The sequence below is a fragment of the Phyllostomus hastatus genome, unplaced genomic scaffold, assembly GCF_019186645.2.
Source record: "Phyllostomus hastatus isolate PE091 unplaced genomic scaffold, TTU_PhHast_1.1 phas_scaffold_21, whole genome shotgun sequence".
NCBI classification, from domain to species: domain Eukaryota; kingdom Metazoa; phylum Chordata; class Mammalia; order Chiroptera; family Phyllostomidae; genus Phyllostomus; species Phyllostomus hastatus.
The window spans coordinates 49,323,190-49,342,063 of record NW_025334017.1 but is presented as its reverse complement, the minus strand read 5'-3'; the positions used below and the strand labels follow the sequence as shown (position 1 = coordinate 49,342,063).

The window sequence follows — 18,874 nt, the reverse complement described above, 5'->3', positions numbered from 1 at the left end:
GACCTAGAAACACCTGAGAGCCCTGGCTGGCCTAGCTCAGTGGATTGAGCATGGGCTGGGAACCAAAGCGTCGCAGGTTCGATTCCCAGTCAGGGCACATGCCTGGGTGCAGGCCATGACCCCCAGCAACCGCACATTGATGTTTCTCTCTCTCTCTTTCTCCCTCCCTCCCCTCTCTAAAAATAAATAAATAAAACCTTTAAAATAAAGAAAATAATAAATAATAAAAAAAAGAAACAGCTGAGAAGTGGAAAAATACAGGCTTCAGGACTTCATGAGAAAAGTTGTAGTGACCACTGATAGAAATTAAAACTACTCTATTGAAAATACAATTTAAAAAATAAATGCAGATGACAAAAGCAGAGCATAAAACTATAGAAAGAAAGTGGACTGTGCACGAGAAGACGACGGCTCAGCCCCCGCCGTCAGGAAGCACAAGCTCGGGTCGCCTCAGGTCACAGACCAGGCACTGCCTGGGTGTGGGAGGTGGGGCGGGCTGTCTGTTAATGGACCTTCTCTGTATTTTAAGTTAAAACATTTTTTAAATTTATTTTCAGAGAGAGGGGAAAGGAGGGAGAAAGAAAGGGAGAGAAACATCAATGTGCAAAACATCGATCAATTGCCTCTCTCTCACATTCCCCCAACGGGGGACCTGGCCTGCAACCCAGGCATGTGCCCTGACTGGGAATCGAACTGACAACCTTTCAGCCTGCTGGCAGGTGCTCAATCCACTGAGCCACACCAGCCAGAGCTGTATTTTCAGTTTCTCTATGTGATTTTAGGACTCTTCTTTTCCTCTTGACTCCTCATTTTCTTCTGGGCACCTCCTTCTGGCCGCTGTGGCCTGAGGTGAGCCCAGATGCTGCGCTGCCCTGTGCCCTGTGGGCTTCCTCTGCCCTGGCCCCAGGGTGCAACCAGGGAGAACTCAGCCCCCTCGGCCTGGCCTGTGTGTTTCTCACCTTCCTCTGCCTGCCACTCTCTTAAGCCATTTTTTCATTCTAAAGGGTCCTTCTGTTGAGAAATCAGCCAGTTATTTCATTTAGTGTTTGCTGGTTCACTGAGCAAAAGATTGGGCACTGAGGATGCAGCCATGAGCAGAAGGCACTGTCCTCAAAGTGGGCATTTTTAAACAGTCACAGTGAGATTTCAGTAATAACAATATCCTCTGCCGCAAAGTGCTGCTGACTCTTTCCCCTGGGGACCCAGGTCTCCCTCTGTCCTGGTGTTTGAGGTCACTGTGCTACCCTCAGTGCCCATGCTGAAGTCCCTAAGTCGTCAGGTGCGGGGGAGCCAAGCTGGAGGGGTGTGGGGAGGGTGGCATGGTGACCTCCAACCCTGTGGGCACTAGAAGGTGTGATTGTATTTGCGTCAGCACAGCCTTGCAGGCTGAGAGCTGCTGTGTCTTCCGTCACAAGCCTTTCCTGGCCACTGTTGTGTGTCTCAGGGCCCAGTGGGAGGACGCCGTGCTCTCCTGGAGGGACCTTGGTGTCCCCTGCTCCTAGTAACAAGCCGGCTTCTCTGTTCCGACCACTGGCGTGTGGACGGATATTTTGTTCTCTCTAAACAGTCTCACAGGGGCCTCTGCTGCTGTTTCATTGGTGAGAGAAGTCCAGGAAGGCATGGGTGGCAGGGGCCTGGCTGGGGGCCCAGTGCTGCGTCTACCCTGACTGCCTGTCCTGTGACCTCCGGCACCAGGCAGAAGCCGAGGGCCATTCCCAGAATGGCAGCTTCCCAGGAGCTGCTCCCGGTCAGGCCCATCTTCTGTGTCCTTGCTCTGTGGGTGGGTGTGGCACGGCCCCCAGGGAGGTTTGGAAGCCGGTCTTGACCTGCGGGTGTTCCACGACTTGACAATGGGTCGTCGCAGTTTTCGTGGCCAGGGCGGCCCAGGCGAGGAGAGCAGCTGCGGCAGAGGCGCGATGCGGAAATGCCAGCCGCCCCGCCCGGCGCAGAATGGGGCATTGTGCCTGCTGCCCGGAGCCCCGCGCTCAGCCGGGAGACTGAGACCACTCCTTGTTCGCAGCGGGGGAGCTCATGAAAACAGCATTGAGAGTGGACCTCAGGCCTTCTGGAGCCCGCGGCTGAGTCAACGCTTGTTTATTCCTTCCCTGAAACTCACTGAAATGAACAAAAGGAGTGAAAAAGAGGGAACGAGATTTAAGTCAGAGGAGGATGTCAGCCAGCCGGGAGGAGTGAGAGGCAGAGCCTGGAGCTGGCTGTTTGTGCTACTGAGAAGGACTTTCGGGGACACCGGGGATGACGTGGATTGGGCTGAGCTGGCCCCGGGCCCGGGTGGGCGTGGGAGAGCCCGGTGCAGGGGTCTGGTGAGGGAGGGGAGCTGACACAGGAGGGCGCAGGCGCGTCGTCTGCATTTTCTAGAGACCCCAACTGGGGGAGATGGGGAAGTCGCAGAGAAAATGCAAATCGCTCTGCGGCTGTGGGCCCTGGCAGTTCCTCAGGTCTGCGCGTGCTGTGCGCGCTCCTGGGACGTGGCTTCCAAGGACATAGCTGGAAGGTCGATGATCTCGCTGGGGGAGTCCTTGCTAGGGGCCCTTCTGTGTGCTAGTGGGGCCACGCTCCCGTCTGCCCACTTGCAGCACCAGCCACGACGGAGGCCCTTCTGGTCCTTGGTGAACCCTCAGGACTGTTGCTGGAACCGGAGGGCATGGGGTGTTCGTGTGTGGTGGACAGAGCTGGCCCGCGAGTGCAGCCTGCCCGAGCCCTGAGGGGAGGCAGCTGCAGGCCTTCCTGGAGTCGCCCGACAGGTGGGGGCGCAGGGCGCGGTGCCTCCTGCTGGAGCTGGTTTCTGTCGTGCGCCCCTGCCGGAGGGCAGAGGAACTACACAGGCTGTTCTGCGCCGGGGGCGCTCTTCTCCCGGCTTTACTTAACGCAGTGGTTTGCTTACATCAGTATGGACTCCTGGATATTAATTTTTTTATTTGTTTAAAAATTTTATTTATTTTTTAGAGAGGGAAGGGAGGGAGAAAGAGAGAGAGAGAAACATCAATGTGCGGTTGCTGGGGGCCATGGCCTGCAACCCAGGCATGTGCCCTGACTGGGAATCGAACCTGCGACGCTTTGGTTCCCAGCCCATGCTCAATCCACTGAGCTACGCCAGCCAGGGCTTTGGATATTAACTTTATAGTTTGGGTTTTAACCTAACGTTTTTTTCTTGTTGCTCAAATTGCTCCAGCTCTGGTCATGGGGAGCGCTTTTGGACCCCGTTGTGGTGGGGCTTTGCTTTCGTTTGGCTCCCCTTTGCACCTTGTGTCCTGCCCCAGTCGTTTCAGCCGTTTCTTCCGGGGTTCCTAGCCCCTGTCATTGTAGAGTGCTGCTAGAGCCAGGATCTGGGCAGGGTGTGCTAAGTTGCTATGGGCTGGTGTCTAAGCCTTTTCAACCGCCACAGCAAGGAAGTATATTTGTGTGTATTGACCTGTAAATATTTCTACATGTAGCCATCAGTGTCTGTATTGCACTGAGCACAAGTCCCTACTAATGGCTCCCACATGGGCTGCTCTAGACTCCTCCCATGCTGGTCCGAACCCTCCCACTCCGTCAGCGACAACAAGCCTTTGGCCTAATTGCTCAGTTCCCATGTGCACACATGGCAGTGTCAGAATTGTGAACCGTGCTCATGGGAAGCAACACCATCCATCACCCAGAAGATGGAGTGACAGGAACAGGTTGATCAGCCCCCAGGAGCTAATGGAAAGCTGGACCGTGTGTGTGGAACCTTGGTTTCCTAAATTTCGGGCGTGATGTGACGACACAAATCAAACAAGAGGAGGCTGGCTGTTTCCCCAGCCCAGCGCATTAGGGAGTTTCTAGGTTGTGTCGCAAGCAGCCTGGCAGACTCCCTGAGTTCAGGAGACGTAGCTCAGCGTCCGGGGGACTTAGGTGACTAGACTACGCAGGGATGCACCACAGAGCAGAGAGCTGCAAACAGCATGGAGATGGGCACGGGACCTGCCTTATCTTGCAGGGGTGCTGGCTGCTCTGGGTCTGAGGGAACTCCCAGAGGCCAGGGGTGGGGTGTGTGAACAGGGTGTCGTCACTGGGCAGACTGAAAACCTTCTTAATTCCCTGGGCAGAGGAGAACAATGGGCCCCAGAATACATGCTGCTGTTGTGCCCCAACCAACCTTAGAAGCAAGATCCCAAAGTTTCACACTGTTTCCAGGGAACTGTGTCCCAAAACACAGCTCAGGAATATTTATGGGAACACAAAAATGCAGTTTCCAAAGGGTAAAATTCACAATGTGTGGCATGGAAAGATACAGGAAAATACAACCCATAATGCAGTGAGAAGTCGATCAAACTGATGCCAAACTGCCTCAGATGGTAGGCTGAGCAGACCCGGCCTTAAAGCAGCTATAATTACGTTCCATATGTTCAAACCTGAGGGAAATGTTGGGCACAGTAAGTACTAAGATTTTAAAAATCCAAATTACATTTCCACAGTTGAAACTAAATTATCTAAACGAAAAGCACGTTGGATGAGGTTAACGGCAGAATAGGCATTGCAGAAGAAGAGATTGGTGAATGTGAAGACAAAACAGCAAGAAAAATCCACAGTGAAAGAAGGAGGGGGAAAACACTTTTAAATAAAAAAAAAAGCAAAACAGAGCATGACTGAGGTGGGGGGCACCTGGCAGAGGGCTGATGTTTGTATAATTGGAGTTCCCAAGGGGAAAGGAAGGGACGGAAAAACTATTCAACAAAAATTATAAACGGGATCAAACGGTCTTAACAAACTGTAAGCTCAAGAAACATGAATAAAATTGTACAAGGCTCGTCATAATCAAGTTGCTCAAAACCAGTGATGGTGAGGAATGTCTTAAAAGCAGCCAGAAAAAAAGACAGTGGTTGGTTCCCCTGCTCTCCCGAAGCACAGCGTGACTGTGAAGCCTCCCGTGAGCCAGAAGGGCGTGAAGCAAAGAAGACGTCGCCTCAGGACACATCTTGCTCAGGGACTCACAGGCTGAGTCGCGACAAAGGGCACGCTCACAGACAGTTCAGAGCTCTGGAGGCTCGGTGCTGAGATGCTGTGTGGGGCTCCCAGGAAGGAGCTCAGCAAGGCCCCCCTCCCTGCTCAGGGCGCTGCTGCCTCTGCAACGGCTCACTCGCTGCAAAATAAACGTGGAACGCTAGTTTGCAAAAGTGACGGTCCTTTTTGGATTTCTCTCCCTTAGCCAACATGGGGACCAATGTAATGTATTCTGTATAGCAAATATTTCAAATCCTGGGCTTACCTTTTTTTAAAGATTTTATTTATTTAACTTTAGAGAGAGAGAGGAAGGGAGGGACAAAGAGAGAGCAAGAGATGCATGGATCTGTTGCCTCTCACATGCCCCCAACTAGGGACCTGGCCTGCAGTCTAGACACACGCCCTGACTAGAAATCAAACCCACAACCTGTTCGCAGACTGGCACTCAATCCACTGAGCCACAGCAGTCAGGGCTGGGCTTGCCTTTTTGCTCATAATGAAATGTCGATTAGCAGTTCTTAATTTTAGTGCAGTTTATTAATTTTTCTGATTAAGATACCTGTATCTTCTATAAGCCGACAGAGGTTTTCTTATATGTTTTTTCTAAAAGCCTTACTGTTTTAACACTTACATCTACAATTTATCTAGAATTGAGTTTCGGGTCAAGGTTCTTTTTTTTTTTTCTGTTTATATGCAGTCAACACAGCACTTTTGAAAAGTCCATCTTTGTCAAATTAGGTACACCGAATATTGTTGAGTGTTGCCCTGTTAAGGGCTGTTAGGTGTGCTTCAGCCAGGTTGCTGCAGTAGTGCCAGGTGGGTGGGGCCGTCCCTATTTGATACCGAGGGCACTACGTCTCAGAGGCAGTGGGCAGCTTCCTCGGGTCCAGCTTGTGAGGGGTTCTGGGTACCTTCTCGTGGGTAGGCAAGGGCCGGATCCTGGGAGGGGTTCAGGGGCCGGGCCCAGGGAGCTCAGAAACCGGCTCTGGACTGGGTGCTCCTCATCCTCGCCAGTGTGCTGGGCTGTGAGGGACTAGGTGGACGGCTCTTGCTTCCCGAAACCCAAAGGTGCAGCGCAACGTTTTCTAAATGGATGTGCTTAGACGGTAATGCTCTCTCACAGGGCAGCATCTTCCCGACTGATGCTGGAGGGGGCATCCCGATGATCCACTGAGACTAGTCACCTGGGTCCTTGAGAAGAGACTGCAATGTCACAGACGCAGGAGTACGAATGCGAGAGCCGTAATGCCAGTGCGCAGGAGCCTCGGATTTCAGGGTCGAGCACCAGGTGAGGAAGAGCCGTCGGTGGTTGCAGGTGATCAGAGGGCTGGCTCAGGGGGGAGGAATCGAGGCCGATGTGTGCTTACTTCCTCCTGTGGAAGCCTGGTCCCCAGGCTTAGCCCCACTTCCTGCTGCAGATGTGAGGCAGGTGGAGGCTCATGTAGCTGCACTTGGCTGCCTGGACCAGACACCCTGCCGGCCCTGCGGCTGGGCCCACGTGCTGTGCCCTGGCTGGACGTCAGTCTGCCTCAAAGCAGGTGGCCACAGCTCATCATGTTTCTTTTTCTTTATTCTTTCATTTTTATTTTCCTAATTTTTAACTCTGTCTAAAAATCATTGTACACTTACAGAAAGGTATCGACAGCAGGAATGTGTCCCCCGCCCAGATTCACCTTTTGTGACCATCGTGTGCTCCTCCCCCCTCCACACACAGTCGGGTGGGTCATAGGCGTCATGGCCCAGTGTTGGCTAATGTCACCCAGGATAGGTGTCATCGTGAGTGAACCTGACCCTACAAAGCAGACCTAGATGAGTGGTCATGCCACAGTTGGGGGGAAGACAGTCATCACAAAGCCTTCTGTTTTCTCCTGGAATAGATCCAGCAAAGGTGCCAGCAGAGGTTGTGGGGCTGACAGGCTGATCCCACCATTCATGGGGGAAAACAAGGTCAGCGATAGCCAAGGTGTGTGAAGAAGCAGGACGTGGGGTCTTAGGAGACTGTGCATGCAGTGCAGAGCTACTGTTGTCAAGACTGTGTGGCGCTGGTCGGAGCAGGTTTGACCAGCGAGCCAGCGGGGCGCCCAGACACGGGTGCCCTGACACTGCCTGCCGTGGAGGCCCCTGGTTGTCCACGGGGGAAATAAAGTTTCACACACTAAACAATAATCAATCCCGGTGGATTAAGATCTTCAACATGAAAGGCAAAGCAATAAAACTTTGCAAGTCAGCTTAGAATATCTTTGACCTTGAAGTAGGCAAGATTTTATTTCATTTAATTTTTTAGAGGGGGGAGGGAAGGAGAAAGAGGGAGAGAAACATTGACCCATTGCCTCTCACACGCCCCCAACTGGGGACCTGGAATGCGCCCTGACCTGGAATCGAACTGGCGACCTTCCGGTTCGCAGGCCAGCGGTGGTCAGTCCACGGAGCCACATCAGCCAGGGCCAGGTTTCTTACACAGGAGAGAAAGAGGAGAAGTTACGAAGAAAAAGATTTATAAGTTCAATTTACATATTGAAATTAAAAGATTTACACCAAAAGGCAAAGGTACCATAAAAAGAGTGAAGAGACAAGCATCAAGCAGGAGATTTGTAATGCGTGTAAATCGAGGGAGGTTACTGTTGAAAAAAGATATCTTTGCATTTTTAAAATACATCTCCTGTAAATCAGTAAGAAAACAATTTTTAAAGATTTTATTTATTTATTTATTTATTTATTTATTTATTTTTTAAGAGAGGGGGAGAAACATTGATTGGCTGCCTGCCACAGCCTGCAGCCCAGGCAAGTGCCCTGACTGGGAATCAAACTGGCAATACTTCATAGAGCAACACCCAGCCAACCGAGCCATACTGGTCAGGGCAAGAGTCATATGTGTTTTTAGTGAAGGAGAAATAAAAATGGCTTGTGAATATGAGAAAGATACTTGATTGCATTAATGATCAGGAAAAATTTAAAGCCATATACATGGGAATTCATTATACTAATCTATTTTGGTGCACGTTTTAAAATTTCCATTATTAAAAAAATGAAAAAAATCAAGTAAGTAAAAGGGGAGTTATAAAATTGTGGCACATTCCACCAAAAGGTAACTGCTTTTAATGCCCTTTCCAGAGTTTTCTACACAAATACATATGTATAAACACTTAGGTAGCTTTTTAAAAAGTTTGGATAACTGTGTTCAGTTATTGTGCAAGACTATCCCTGTCATTAAGTTTGGATTCACATTAAAACTCACATCTTTCCAAGGAGGTCCTGTTGACCACGCCCCCAGGGAGAGACACCCCCAAAACTTTAAAGATTGACACTGAAAGTCTCATTTATTGTACACTGCAGTAGGAAAATACACTATTTTATAGAAGATAATGTGTCTTAATTTTGTCCAGTTATAAAAGTAATCTGTGAACATTGTAGAAAACTTGGAAATTACAGCAAAGTAGGTGTTGGGAGCATCCCCTCCATGTGTGGGCCGTTCGGCCCACAGGTCCTCTCAACTGTTGAAAGAGAGGGAGGGGGAGAGAAAGGAGGAACGGAAAGGAAGAGAAGAGGAAGTGGCATGTCACGTGCAGCTGCCAGTGCTGCCATGACAGTGCTGCACCACCAGAGGAGGGCAGAAGCCCACCCCACACCGGAGGGGGGAGAGGGAAGCCTGTGCTGGCGCTCGTGTGGGTGCAGGCACAAGTCCTCAGGGTGCTGAAGCCGTGGGTGGGTGAGGCCATGAGAAGCGGGTGCTTAGGCGCTCCAGCCCCGGAGAAAGGGCAGCAGTGTGGGGGCGGGGAGCCAGCCCGTGTGGCCCACGCCCCCTGCTGGACCTTGGGGTACTGACTGGGCAGACAGGAGGAAGCCCGTTTTTCCAACTTCTTTATAAACCTGACATTGTTTCTGTTATGAACTGATTGTGTTCCTCCCCAACCGGACTTCTTCAGCGGTGAGGAAACACTAATAAGCTTCTAGAGGTTCTTACTGTGAAGGGACCGGACGTCTCGCCTCTGAAGCTGACGGACTCCAGATGCAGCGTCTGCAGACGTACCCAGGGGGCGCAGGGACTGGGGCGAAGGCCCACGGGCCCTGTGCTCACACTGTCTGGCTCTTTCCCAGGCTGGAGTGGGTGGAGATCATTGAGCCGCGCACGCGCGAGCGCATGTACGCCAACCTGGTCACGGGCGAGTGCGTGTGGGACCCACCCGCGGGCGTCCGCATCAAGCGAACCAGCGAGAACCAGTGGTGGGAGCTCTTCGACCCCAACACGTCGCGCTTCTACTACTACAGCGCCACCACACAGCGCACCGTGTGGCACCGGCCTCAGGGCTGCGACATCATCCCCTTGGCCAAGCTGCAGACCCTGAAGCAGAACACTGAGTCCCCCCGGGCCTCAGCGGACAACAGCCCGGGGCGTGGCAGCAGTGTCAGCCGCGACGGCAGCACCAGCTCCTCCCTGGATCCCGAACCGGACACCTGCGGGAAGGCACAGGAGCCGCTGGGGAGGAGCCGGCAGATGGCGTTTGGGGCTGCAGAGGAGGAGAGCGGCAGGTGAGGCAGTGGGGCAGGTGGGTGGTGCCCTGCAGGTGGGGGGCAGGCTGGGTGTCAGCAGGAACAGCAGAAACCGTGAAGCCACTGATACCTGATGTGTACAGTAGGGTGCGTCCTGATCCTCTGAGAGCAACACACAAGCAGCTGGAAAGGAAGGGGCAGGTCTGCCGCCAGGAGAGTGGCCAGTGCATACTGTGTGTGTGCTGTGGTGTGTGGGCGCAGGCAGATTCCTGCGCGCTTGGGGGCTGCAGAGCTGGCCGGTGCGCCTTCATAGGGCGGAGGAGACGGACATGCGCAGACATGAGATCAGTGTGCGTGCTGGACCAACACCGGGAGGTGTCTGCCGTGGGGCAGGTCCGAGTGGGTGCTGGGAGTCAGGCAGAGAACGTACCTTCTCTTCGGGAGGAGCCAAGACACCAGGGGGGAGCAGGAGGACAAAGCAGCTGGGTGCATGGCCTGAGAGGCCTTGGGTGCCGTCCAGGAGCTCCCACTGGGCTGCAGCCCACAGGCTGTCCTGTTTCCTCGTATCCAGGACTCAGAGAGAACTGCTCATTTTTTATTGGGTTGTGGTGGTTCTGAATTCTTTATGGATTGCCTACTCAGGTGAAGGGATTGGGTTCTTTTAGGATTCTGTTGATAAATGTCTTTGTCACCCACACTGTGGGTACTGGCCTGGAGAAGCCACCACCCACCCCGTACCCTCCAGCCCAGTGACAAGCTTTCTGGGGCCCAGAGTACCTCTTCTCCAAAAGCATCTTAGGTATTCTGCCATGAAGCAACATCAGCAGGTCAGTGGGATCAGGGTTTCACCACAAGCGCTTGGATCACAACCGTGTTGAATGTGTACATCAGTCCGGGTGCCGGGGACGCCTTCACTGGGTTGTCTTCTCCCGTGTACGAGGATGGTGGGTTTTATGCTTCTCTCCACAAAGGACTTGCCTATTTTTAAGGTTTATTTTTAGGCATGTTACCAATTTTATAGCTCTGGCTTTTATGTTATATCTCTTTTTTTTTTAAGTCATGTTTTATGATTGCCACTGGTAAGTAGACATTGATTTTTATGTCAGTCTTGTCTTTTACACTTTTGTTTGAGCTCATTAGTCTCATTAAAGATTCACCATCCATCTCCTGTGACGTTGGCCATCTGCCCCATGGTGGCCGGGACTGGACCTGGGAGGGCCAGCAATCTTGCCCCGTGCTCAGGCTGCAAACCTGCTAGCCCAGTAGCTTGGTGACACTGTCTTGGGAAGTCCCTTTCTACTGCTAGGCTTCTCACCATGAATAGATGTAGTGTTTTCATCAAGGATATGTCTTGAATCTTGATATTGATGTTGCATTTTGCCCCCCACCCAAGATACATAGAAGTTCTAATCCTCAGTCCCGTGAACGTGACCTTATTTGCAAACAGAACTTTACCGACGTCGTTAGTTGAGATGAGGTCACCTGGAGCAGGGCGGGCTCTGAGCCAGTGAGGGTGCCGTCCTGTAAGAAGACAGCAACCAGGGAGAACGCCCTGTGACCACAGAGGCGGGGCCTGGAGCAACGAGTCTGCAGCCAAGGATTGCACACACCTGGGACAGGGGCCCTTCTGGCCTCCGAGGGGACCGGCCTCCGAGGGGACCAGCCGGGCTGGCCTCTGAGCTTGGACTCGTGGCCTCTGGACCGTGAGAGCGCGAGTTTCTGCTGTTTGAGCCCCAGGCTGTGGCGTTGTGTGACTGCAGCCCCTGGACCATACTGCAGTTGGCATTTTTTAAAATTATATTATATTGATTATGCTATTACAGTTGTCCTCATTTTCCCCCCTTTGTCCCCCTTCACCCAGCAGCCCCCACTCCCTCAAGTAGCCGCCACCCCACCCACCATTGTTCTTGTCTGTGGGTCATGCACACAAGTTCTTTGGCTTCTCCATTCCCTGTTGTACAATGTATATCCCCTTGGCTGTTCCGGAACTACTTCTCCATCCCCTCAACTCTTTACCCATTCTCCTGCATCCCCTCCCATCAGGCAGCCATCAGAATGGTCTGCGTAGACATGGTTCTGTCTGTTGTGCTTGTTTCTCTAGTTTGCTTTTTAGATTCAGTTGTTGATAGGTATGTATTTATTGCCATTTTATGGTTAATAGTTTTGATCTGTTTTTAAGATTTTATTTTTTTAAGATTTTATTTATTTCTTTTTAGAGAGGGGAAGGGAGGGAGAGAAACATCAATGTGTGTTTGCCTCTCACGTGCCCCCTACTGGGGACCTGGCCCACAACCCAGGCCTGTGCCCTGACCGGGAATAGAACCAGCGACCCTTTGATTCACAGGCCAGTACTCAGTTCACTGAGCCATACCAGACAGACTGATATTTTTCTTAATTAAGTCCCTTTAATATTTCATATAATAAGGATTTGGTGATGATGAACTCCTTTAGTTTTTCTTGTATTTTTCTTGCTTGTTTGAAAGAATTTAGGAAGATGCCAAGCATGAACTTAGATAAGCCATTCACATGGAAAAACATCTTGGGTGGGCCCAGATATTGGGTGGGTCAGAGCCTCAGGGAATCACCAGGGCAGGGCAAACAGTGTTAGCCAGGTTGATGGAGTCTCAGACATGGTACCTGCCTGTCGGCCTTGTTAGGGGGGAAGGTTCAGAAAAGGAACAGTGGCCTCTGCCTGCCTTTCTCTCTGGGAGAAGGCTGCCCCCCAGCCCTTGCCCTGATGCCAGACACTTCACATCCTCCCAGTGTGCCACTGGTGCCCTTCCAGCTGCGACCCTGGCGCTGGAGCTCGGAGGGAGTGAGTCTGAGTAACTCTGTGTGTGGGTTCTTTAAGGGGAACTGTTGGGGCTCCAGCAGTTTCTTCGACCGACTCAATCCCCCCTGGTTTTTGCAGCCAGAAGCTGTGGGGGATTCTCTTCCTGGCCCTGGAGCCCTGGGCTGGCGGTCCTGGTGTGGGGCTGGGGCCCCTCGCTCCTGAGATACCCCTCCCGAATTTTTATCCGCCACATGTGGGTGAGAGAGCAGCCCGTTCTGTGTCTCCACCCCTCCTACCAGTCTGGATGGACGTGGCTTTGTGCTTCTGTAGCTGCTGGACTTCATTCAACGTGATGTCTGATGGTTCTCAGTGATGGTTGTTCTGTAGTTTAGTTGTAATTTTTTAAAATATATTTTATTGATTATGCTATTACAGTTGTCCCATTTTCCCCCCTTCACCTCCCTCCACCCTGCATACCGTCTCCCACCCACATTCCCCCCCTTTAGTTCATGTCCATGTGTCATAAGTTCTTTAGCTTCTACATTTCCCATACTATTCTTGCCCTCCCCCGGCCATCTATTTTCTACCTACCGTCTATGCTACTTATTCTCCGTACCTTTCCCCCCCTCTCTCCTCCTCCCAATCCCCTGGTGCTAACCTTCCATGTGATCTCCATTTCTGTGGGTCTGTTCCTGTTCTAGTTGTTTGCTTAGTTTGTTTGTTTTTTTTTTGTTTGTTTGTTTTAGGTGCGGTTGTTAATAATTGTGAGCTTGCTGTCATTTTACTATACATGCTTTTTTATCTTCTTGTTCTTAGATAAGTCCCTTTAACATTTCATAAAATAAGGGCTTGGTGATGATGAACTCCTTTAACTAGACCTTGTCTGAGAAGCACTTTATCTGCCCCTCCATTCTAAATGAAAGCTTTGCTGGATGGAGCAATCTTGGATGTAGGTCCTTGCCTTTCATGACTTGGAATACTTCTTTCCAGCCCCTTCTTGTCTGCAAGGTCTCTTCTGAGAAATCAGCTGATAGTCTAATGGGAACTCCTTTGTAGGTTACTGTCTCCTTATCTCTTGCTGCTTCTACGATTCTCTCCTTCATTTTTACCTTGGCTAATGTAATTATGATGTGCCTTGGTGTGTTCTTCCTTGGGTCCAACCTCTTTGGGACTCTCTGAGCTTCCTGGACTTCCTGGAAGTCTATTTCCTTTGCCAGATTGGGGAAATTCTCCTTTATTATTTGTTAAAATAACTTTTCCACTTGTTGCTCTTCCTCTTCCCCTTCTGGTACCCCTATAATTCGGATGTTGGAATGTTTAAAGATATCCTGGAGGTTCCTAAGCCTCTCCTCATTTTTTTGAATTCTTGTTTCTTCATTCTTTTCTGTTTGGTTGTTTCTTTCTTCCTTCTGGTCCACTCCATTGATTTGAGTCCCAGTTTCCTTCCCATCACTATTGGTTCCCTGTGCATTTTCCTTCATTTCACTTAGTGTAGCCTTCATTTTTCATCTAATTTGCAACCAAATTCAACCAATTCTGTGAGCATCCTGATCACCAGTGCTTTGAACTGTGCATCTGATAGGTTGGCTATCTCTTGGTTGCTTAGTTGTATTTGCTGTGGAGCTTTGATCTGTTCTTCCATTTGGGCCATTTTTATTTTCTTGTCATGCCTGTTATGTATGAGGGGCGGAGCCTTAGGTGTTCACCAGGGTGGGGCATCCCAGCTCCCTGGGTTGTGACCCTGTATGTGAAGGTGGGGTCCGAGAGGGAACAGTGGCAATTGTTCTGCTCTCTGTCAGACTTCAGTCCCTTCCCCTAAGCAAACTGGGCCTTTCTGGTGCTAATTCCCGGGTGGATGGGCTTGTGTACGTTCTAGGACCCGGTGGATCTGTCCAGTGAACTCTCCTGTGAGGCTGGGAGCACCTCAGCCCCCACAGGTGTTTTCAGTCAGTGCCCGAGGCTCTATGTCCCCCACGGTGGGACCCTGGGTTGCGCGCAGTGCCTCGCTTCACCGTCGCTGCCTTGCTGGGCCTGCTAGTTGCCACCCTGAGCCCTGGGCCTGCCGGCCACCGCCTGCACTCCCAGGGTCCACCTGCTGCGGTGTTGTGCGCCGGGACGCCTTATGCGCCTGGTCCCACCGCTCTTTGTGCTGGATTTTTGTAGATGATTTTATGACTGCTTCAAAAACAATTTATATTTTCTGTTTGCTAGGTCTAGGGTCCTCTCTGTGTCTGTTAGAGCAAATCTGTTAATTGTATCAAGTTTCTTACAAATTTTTTGTCCACCTGATCTACGGATTCTGAGAGGTAAAGCCTCTCATTGGAATTGGCCTGTCTCTCCTCTAAATCTGCCCATTTCTGCTTTCTCTGTGTTGAGGCCACGGGCTGTTCGCACATAAATGTGGAATGACCGTGGCTTTCCGGTGAGTCATTTCTTTTGTCATTGCAAGTCCCCTTTTCCCTCGCTTGGCGGTCACCCTGGAGCCAGCCTCGTTTGGTGCTGACTCGGCGCTCGCTGCTGCTTCCCTCTGGGTGGTGTTGGCCTCTTCATGTCTTTCCCAGACGGTCGTCCTTTATGCTGCTTGTGTTTGCGGCTTCTCACAGGTGATCTCTTCCCCACCCGTCGGAACGCCTGTCTTCCGTGGAGCGTGAGGGTTGCAGGTGCCTTCCTGGGACTGACAGCTGGCACGGGGCGTGGACCTGGTCGGTCGTCCCCTGCGCCCTGCCCGTGCCCGTGCCCGTGCCGTGGCTCCCCTGCGTCTCGCTGTTGGGGTGTGTCCTTTGGGGCTCCCCTTCCTCCTGGTGTCCTGCGCTTCGGCTCCATCCCTGCATTCCGTTCACCTCTGCCCTGGGGCCTGCGGCGCTGGGATTGGCAAGGCCGCCCGGAGTGGGCAGCAGGGTGGCCCCGGCACTGGGTTTCACCAGCCGATCTGGCCACTGAGGGGCTCGCTGGCCCTTTCGCTTTCACCTCTGGTTCCAGGATTCTCGCTCTCGTCTCTGGGGCACTTAGCCTCTGGGTTCTGTCGGATGTGAATTGCCTGCTGAAGTGTTTTTACTCAGTTTTCTTCTGGAGTTGCTGTCTGACTTTCTGTGTTACAGGAGTTCCTTGCACATTCCCGACACCCATTCCTCCCTGGCTTCCAACGGCGTGAGGCTCTTCCACTCCGCCACCTGCCTGCTGTCTGGTCCCCAGTGTCCTTGATTTTGATGCAACCAAGTTTACAGGGTTTTTGTCTTGTGGTTTATGTTTTTAATGTTCTGTTTAAACGTTCTTCCTTGGCCTAGGTCCAAGGATACCCTCTTATGTGTCTTGTGTTAACTTGGTAGCTTTATCTTGCACACTGAGGCCTGGATCTGTGTGGAGCCACCTTTGTGAGGGGCCAGGAGGGACCCAGGTTTCACCTCCCACGTCACCCCCTTGGCCCCACAATGCGACGTGACATGTGTCCCCTTACCACACAGGGACTCTGTCCCCTGGACGACACTGCCGTCTGTCTGTCCTCACGCCAGGGCCGCCGAGCCCCTGGGAGTGCACTGCCCATGTGCTGACGTCTCCCTTTGTCCTCTGCAGTTGCGAGTGTCTCCGCGTGTGTGTGGGGGCGGGGAGGCCAGGCCCACGCTGCTCTCAGGTCAGGTTAAGGGTGTTGCAGACGTGAGCACTACATTAGTAGCCTCTCTCAGTACTTCTAATCGCTTTTCAGTTGATTATTTTATTTTTTCTGGGTTGGCAAGTAATGATAATTTTATCTCTTTTTTCAAATATTTACATTTCTTGCTCGTTAAAAACCCTTGCTGCACTGACTGGTGTTCCCACCCCACCCCACACGGGTGCTGAGCACGGGTGTTCTCTCCCGACACCGATGGGCCTGCTTTCAGCCTCTCACGGCTGGACGTTGTGCAGGCCTGGGGCTTGGTTTGCACGTTCTCCGTCAGGCACACTCTCCTCTGTTTCTGGGCTACTGAGAGTTTTTACAATCATAAATACGTATTAATTTGATCATATGCCCACTTACTGATCGCCCAGGTGCTGGGTGCCTGGTGTGTCCAGAGTCCCCGCCCTTAAGAAGCGTCCGTCCCCATCGGGGTTCCTCTGACCCTGGTCCCCGCTCAGGTCATCTGCTCCTGTGTGGTCGAAGCTCGGCCTCTCACGGACCACCTTGCCGACCCCAGGGAATGGGAGGCTCAGTGGCGGTCAGTCGTCTGAGCTCCTAATACCCAGAGTGGCGTTCCGTGTCCTGGCCTGCCTGGCCCCCGCCTCCGGGTGGCGCCGCACTGGGGCCATCCAAGCCGTGGTCCGGGCACTGCAGGCCTCGGGCAGAGGAGATAGGCTTTTGCCCTGATGAAGGGGACAGTTTTGTGGGCGGGAGCCAGGACACAGGTCGTTCCTGAGAAACAAAAGGCCACACCCACCCTGTTTACAGGGAGGGGCGTGCGATTCTGAAAGTGCCGTATTTCTAGAGTACCGCACTTACGTTCGTGTCCTGTTTCCACTTTGCTGTGTTTCAGCCCCTCCCCGCCAGGAGCGTTCCTTGAGAAGGACTACGAGATTTACCGGGACTACGGCGCAGACGGCCAGCTGCTCCACTACAGGTAGAGCCCGCGCCTCAGGCTCGGCCCTGTCTCCTGACCAAGGGTGGTTTCTCAGAAGCTCTTGGGGCAGTTAGGAAAGGGTCTGGCTCAGCAGGAGGCAACTAGCTGGGCGGGCAGGCTCTGCACCAGCCGGTGGAACGTGAGTGGCTGGTGGGGCCCCTGGTGCCTGGGCAGGGGCCTCCTGGAGTGGCCTCAGGCTCGTGTGGCCGCTTCTGGTCCTAGAAGAACCCCCCTGCCTACCTTGGGGGATCACAGAGCCTGTGGCGCTGCTCCTGGCCCCTGGCCAGGGAACCAGGCCCTGGTGTGTCCTCAGCATGGAGTCCTCCTGGGAGCTCCCAGCCGTGCACCAAACACTTCCCAGGTGAAGGGGGACTTTGGTTTTATTTGTCGGGAAGGAGGATTGGGCCTCTCATAGCCCCCTGGCTCTGGCCTTCCAAGGTGCTGGAAAGCACTAGAGATGACGCTCAGGACACTGGGGTGCAATAGCCATTAGGCTGGGCAGGGCCATCCCTTGGCCAGCTTGTGTGTCCAGGTGGTAGCAGGAGTTTCCACCCCGGCTGTGGGAGGCCAGGGAGGTGTGTGCCTCTGGGCAGCCTCGGTGCCCCCAGCACAGACCAGGAGTAACCCCAGTGTTGGAGAAGCATTTCAAGACCTGAGGGTCCTTTGGCAGTTTGCTCAGACAGTTTTAAAGCTTGAGCTCGGACGTGGTGACTGGGCTTGTACATCAACATGTCAGGAGGGGATCTGAGCTGCCTCTGGGCCCAGCCCTGTGGCTCCGTGACTGTGGGACTGTCTCCCAGCTTCCTGTGCCTCCCGTCCCCCTCAGTGAAATGGGGCGTGGGTGGCTGACGGCAGGGGGCCTCTGCGCCACCGCGGGGCCAGGAGAACTTCCAGAGCTGCTCGGGTACCACCCCACCCCGGAGGATGGGGCCGATGGCCTGAAGAAAGAGGCTGACAAGTCCAGAATTAAACAGACGTTTATTAAGAAGCTGAATCTCGGACCTTCACGCCCCAGAGGAGGTGTGGGTTTTACACATGTGGCCCCCGGGAACACGGGTGGCTGTAGCTGAGCGGCGTGTGCTTGTTAGGAGCTGTGTATTCCAGGGGAGCGTGGAACGCAATGAGCTCATTTACCTCTGTAAAGACATTCCTTTCAGGTGATATGGGTCCATCTCTTCCAGATTGAACAGGCTGCCACTGAGAGCAACTTGCTTCTTAAGACGGTGTTGGTCGCATCAAGCACTAGAGCCCTTTTTGCTTCAGAGGCAGGTCAGGCCAGGTCCCCGGACTTGTCCGCCTGGTCTTTGCAAGTGCTGCCCTGGCCCTGCCATCCCGGGTCCCCGCTGGGCTTGGCGTGGGAACAGCATGTGCTTTTAGGGGTGGACGCAGTCGTTTACAGCAGGAAAAATGGGGGAAGCTGACATTTACAGGTGCGGTGGAGAGGAGACACCACCACCCTCGCCCGGCACCGTGCACCGGCGAAGGGCAAGTGGGGAGGAGCCCGTCGAGGCACAGCCCAGTCCGCCCGCCGAGGCTCCGCACTGAGCAGGGCAGGGGTGGCGGTGGACAGACCCGCCCGGCCGGACACGGGGAGGCATCCCCGCGCCTGAAGGCTTGCCGGGCCGTCGAGGTTTCAGTGTTTTCCGACATTGCTTCCTACGTGCGGCTTCTCGCGCTGAACGTGAGTGTGCCTCCTCTGGGAGCCACGCCTGCACCCTGCTGCAGAGGTTTCCCTCTGAGGCGTGGGGCAGTCAGGTCCAGCCGTCACTCCCAGAGCAGCCACGTCGCCGAGGAGGCGGCTGCAGAGCAGCCCTTCGGGGCTTTGGTTTGGTGGGGGCTCTCCATTCTGCCTTTGAAACCGCCCCTGGGGAGAGTGCCCCGTGCTAAATGGAGACCTGTGTCCCTGTGCTGCCTTTTCAGCGCCCACCGGCACCCTTGCCGCCTGGCTCCCGGCATCTCTAGGGCCAGTGACGGTCCTGCTCCCGGGGGAGAGCCGCGCAGTCGTCCCTTTCTGTTCAGGCGGTGTCCCTCTGCCTGCATG

At 53.2% G+C, this 18,874-nt stretch overlaps 1 protein-coding gene across 2 annotated transcripts in view; it reads left to right on the top strand.

Annotated features, from left to right (window-relative positions):
- The window catches only part of ARHGAP39 (Rho GTPase activating protein 39), a 56,178-nt gene that overhangs the window by 13,644 nt on the left and 23,660 nt on the right, over positions 1-18,874 (top strand). For both annotated transcript variants that reach the window (XM_045860820.1, XM_045860819.1), the window contains exons 2-4: positions 6,107-6,271; positions 9,079-9,510; positions 16,750-16,833. In XM_045860820.1, coding sequence (XP_045716776.1) covers positions 6,192-6,271; positions 9,079-9,510; positions 16,750-16,833 — 596 coding nt within the window. In that variant the 5' untranslated portion in view covers positions 6,107-6,191. The remainder of the gene's footprint in view (positions 1-6,106; positions 6,272-9,078; positions 9,511-16,749; positions 16,834-18,874) is intronic.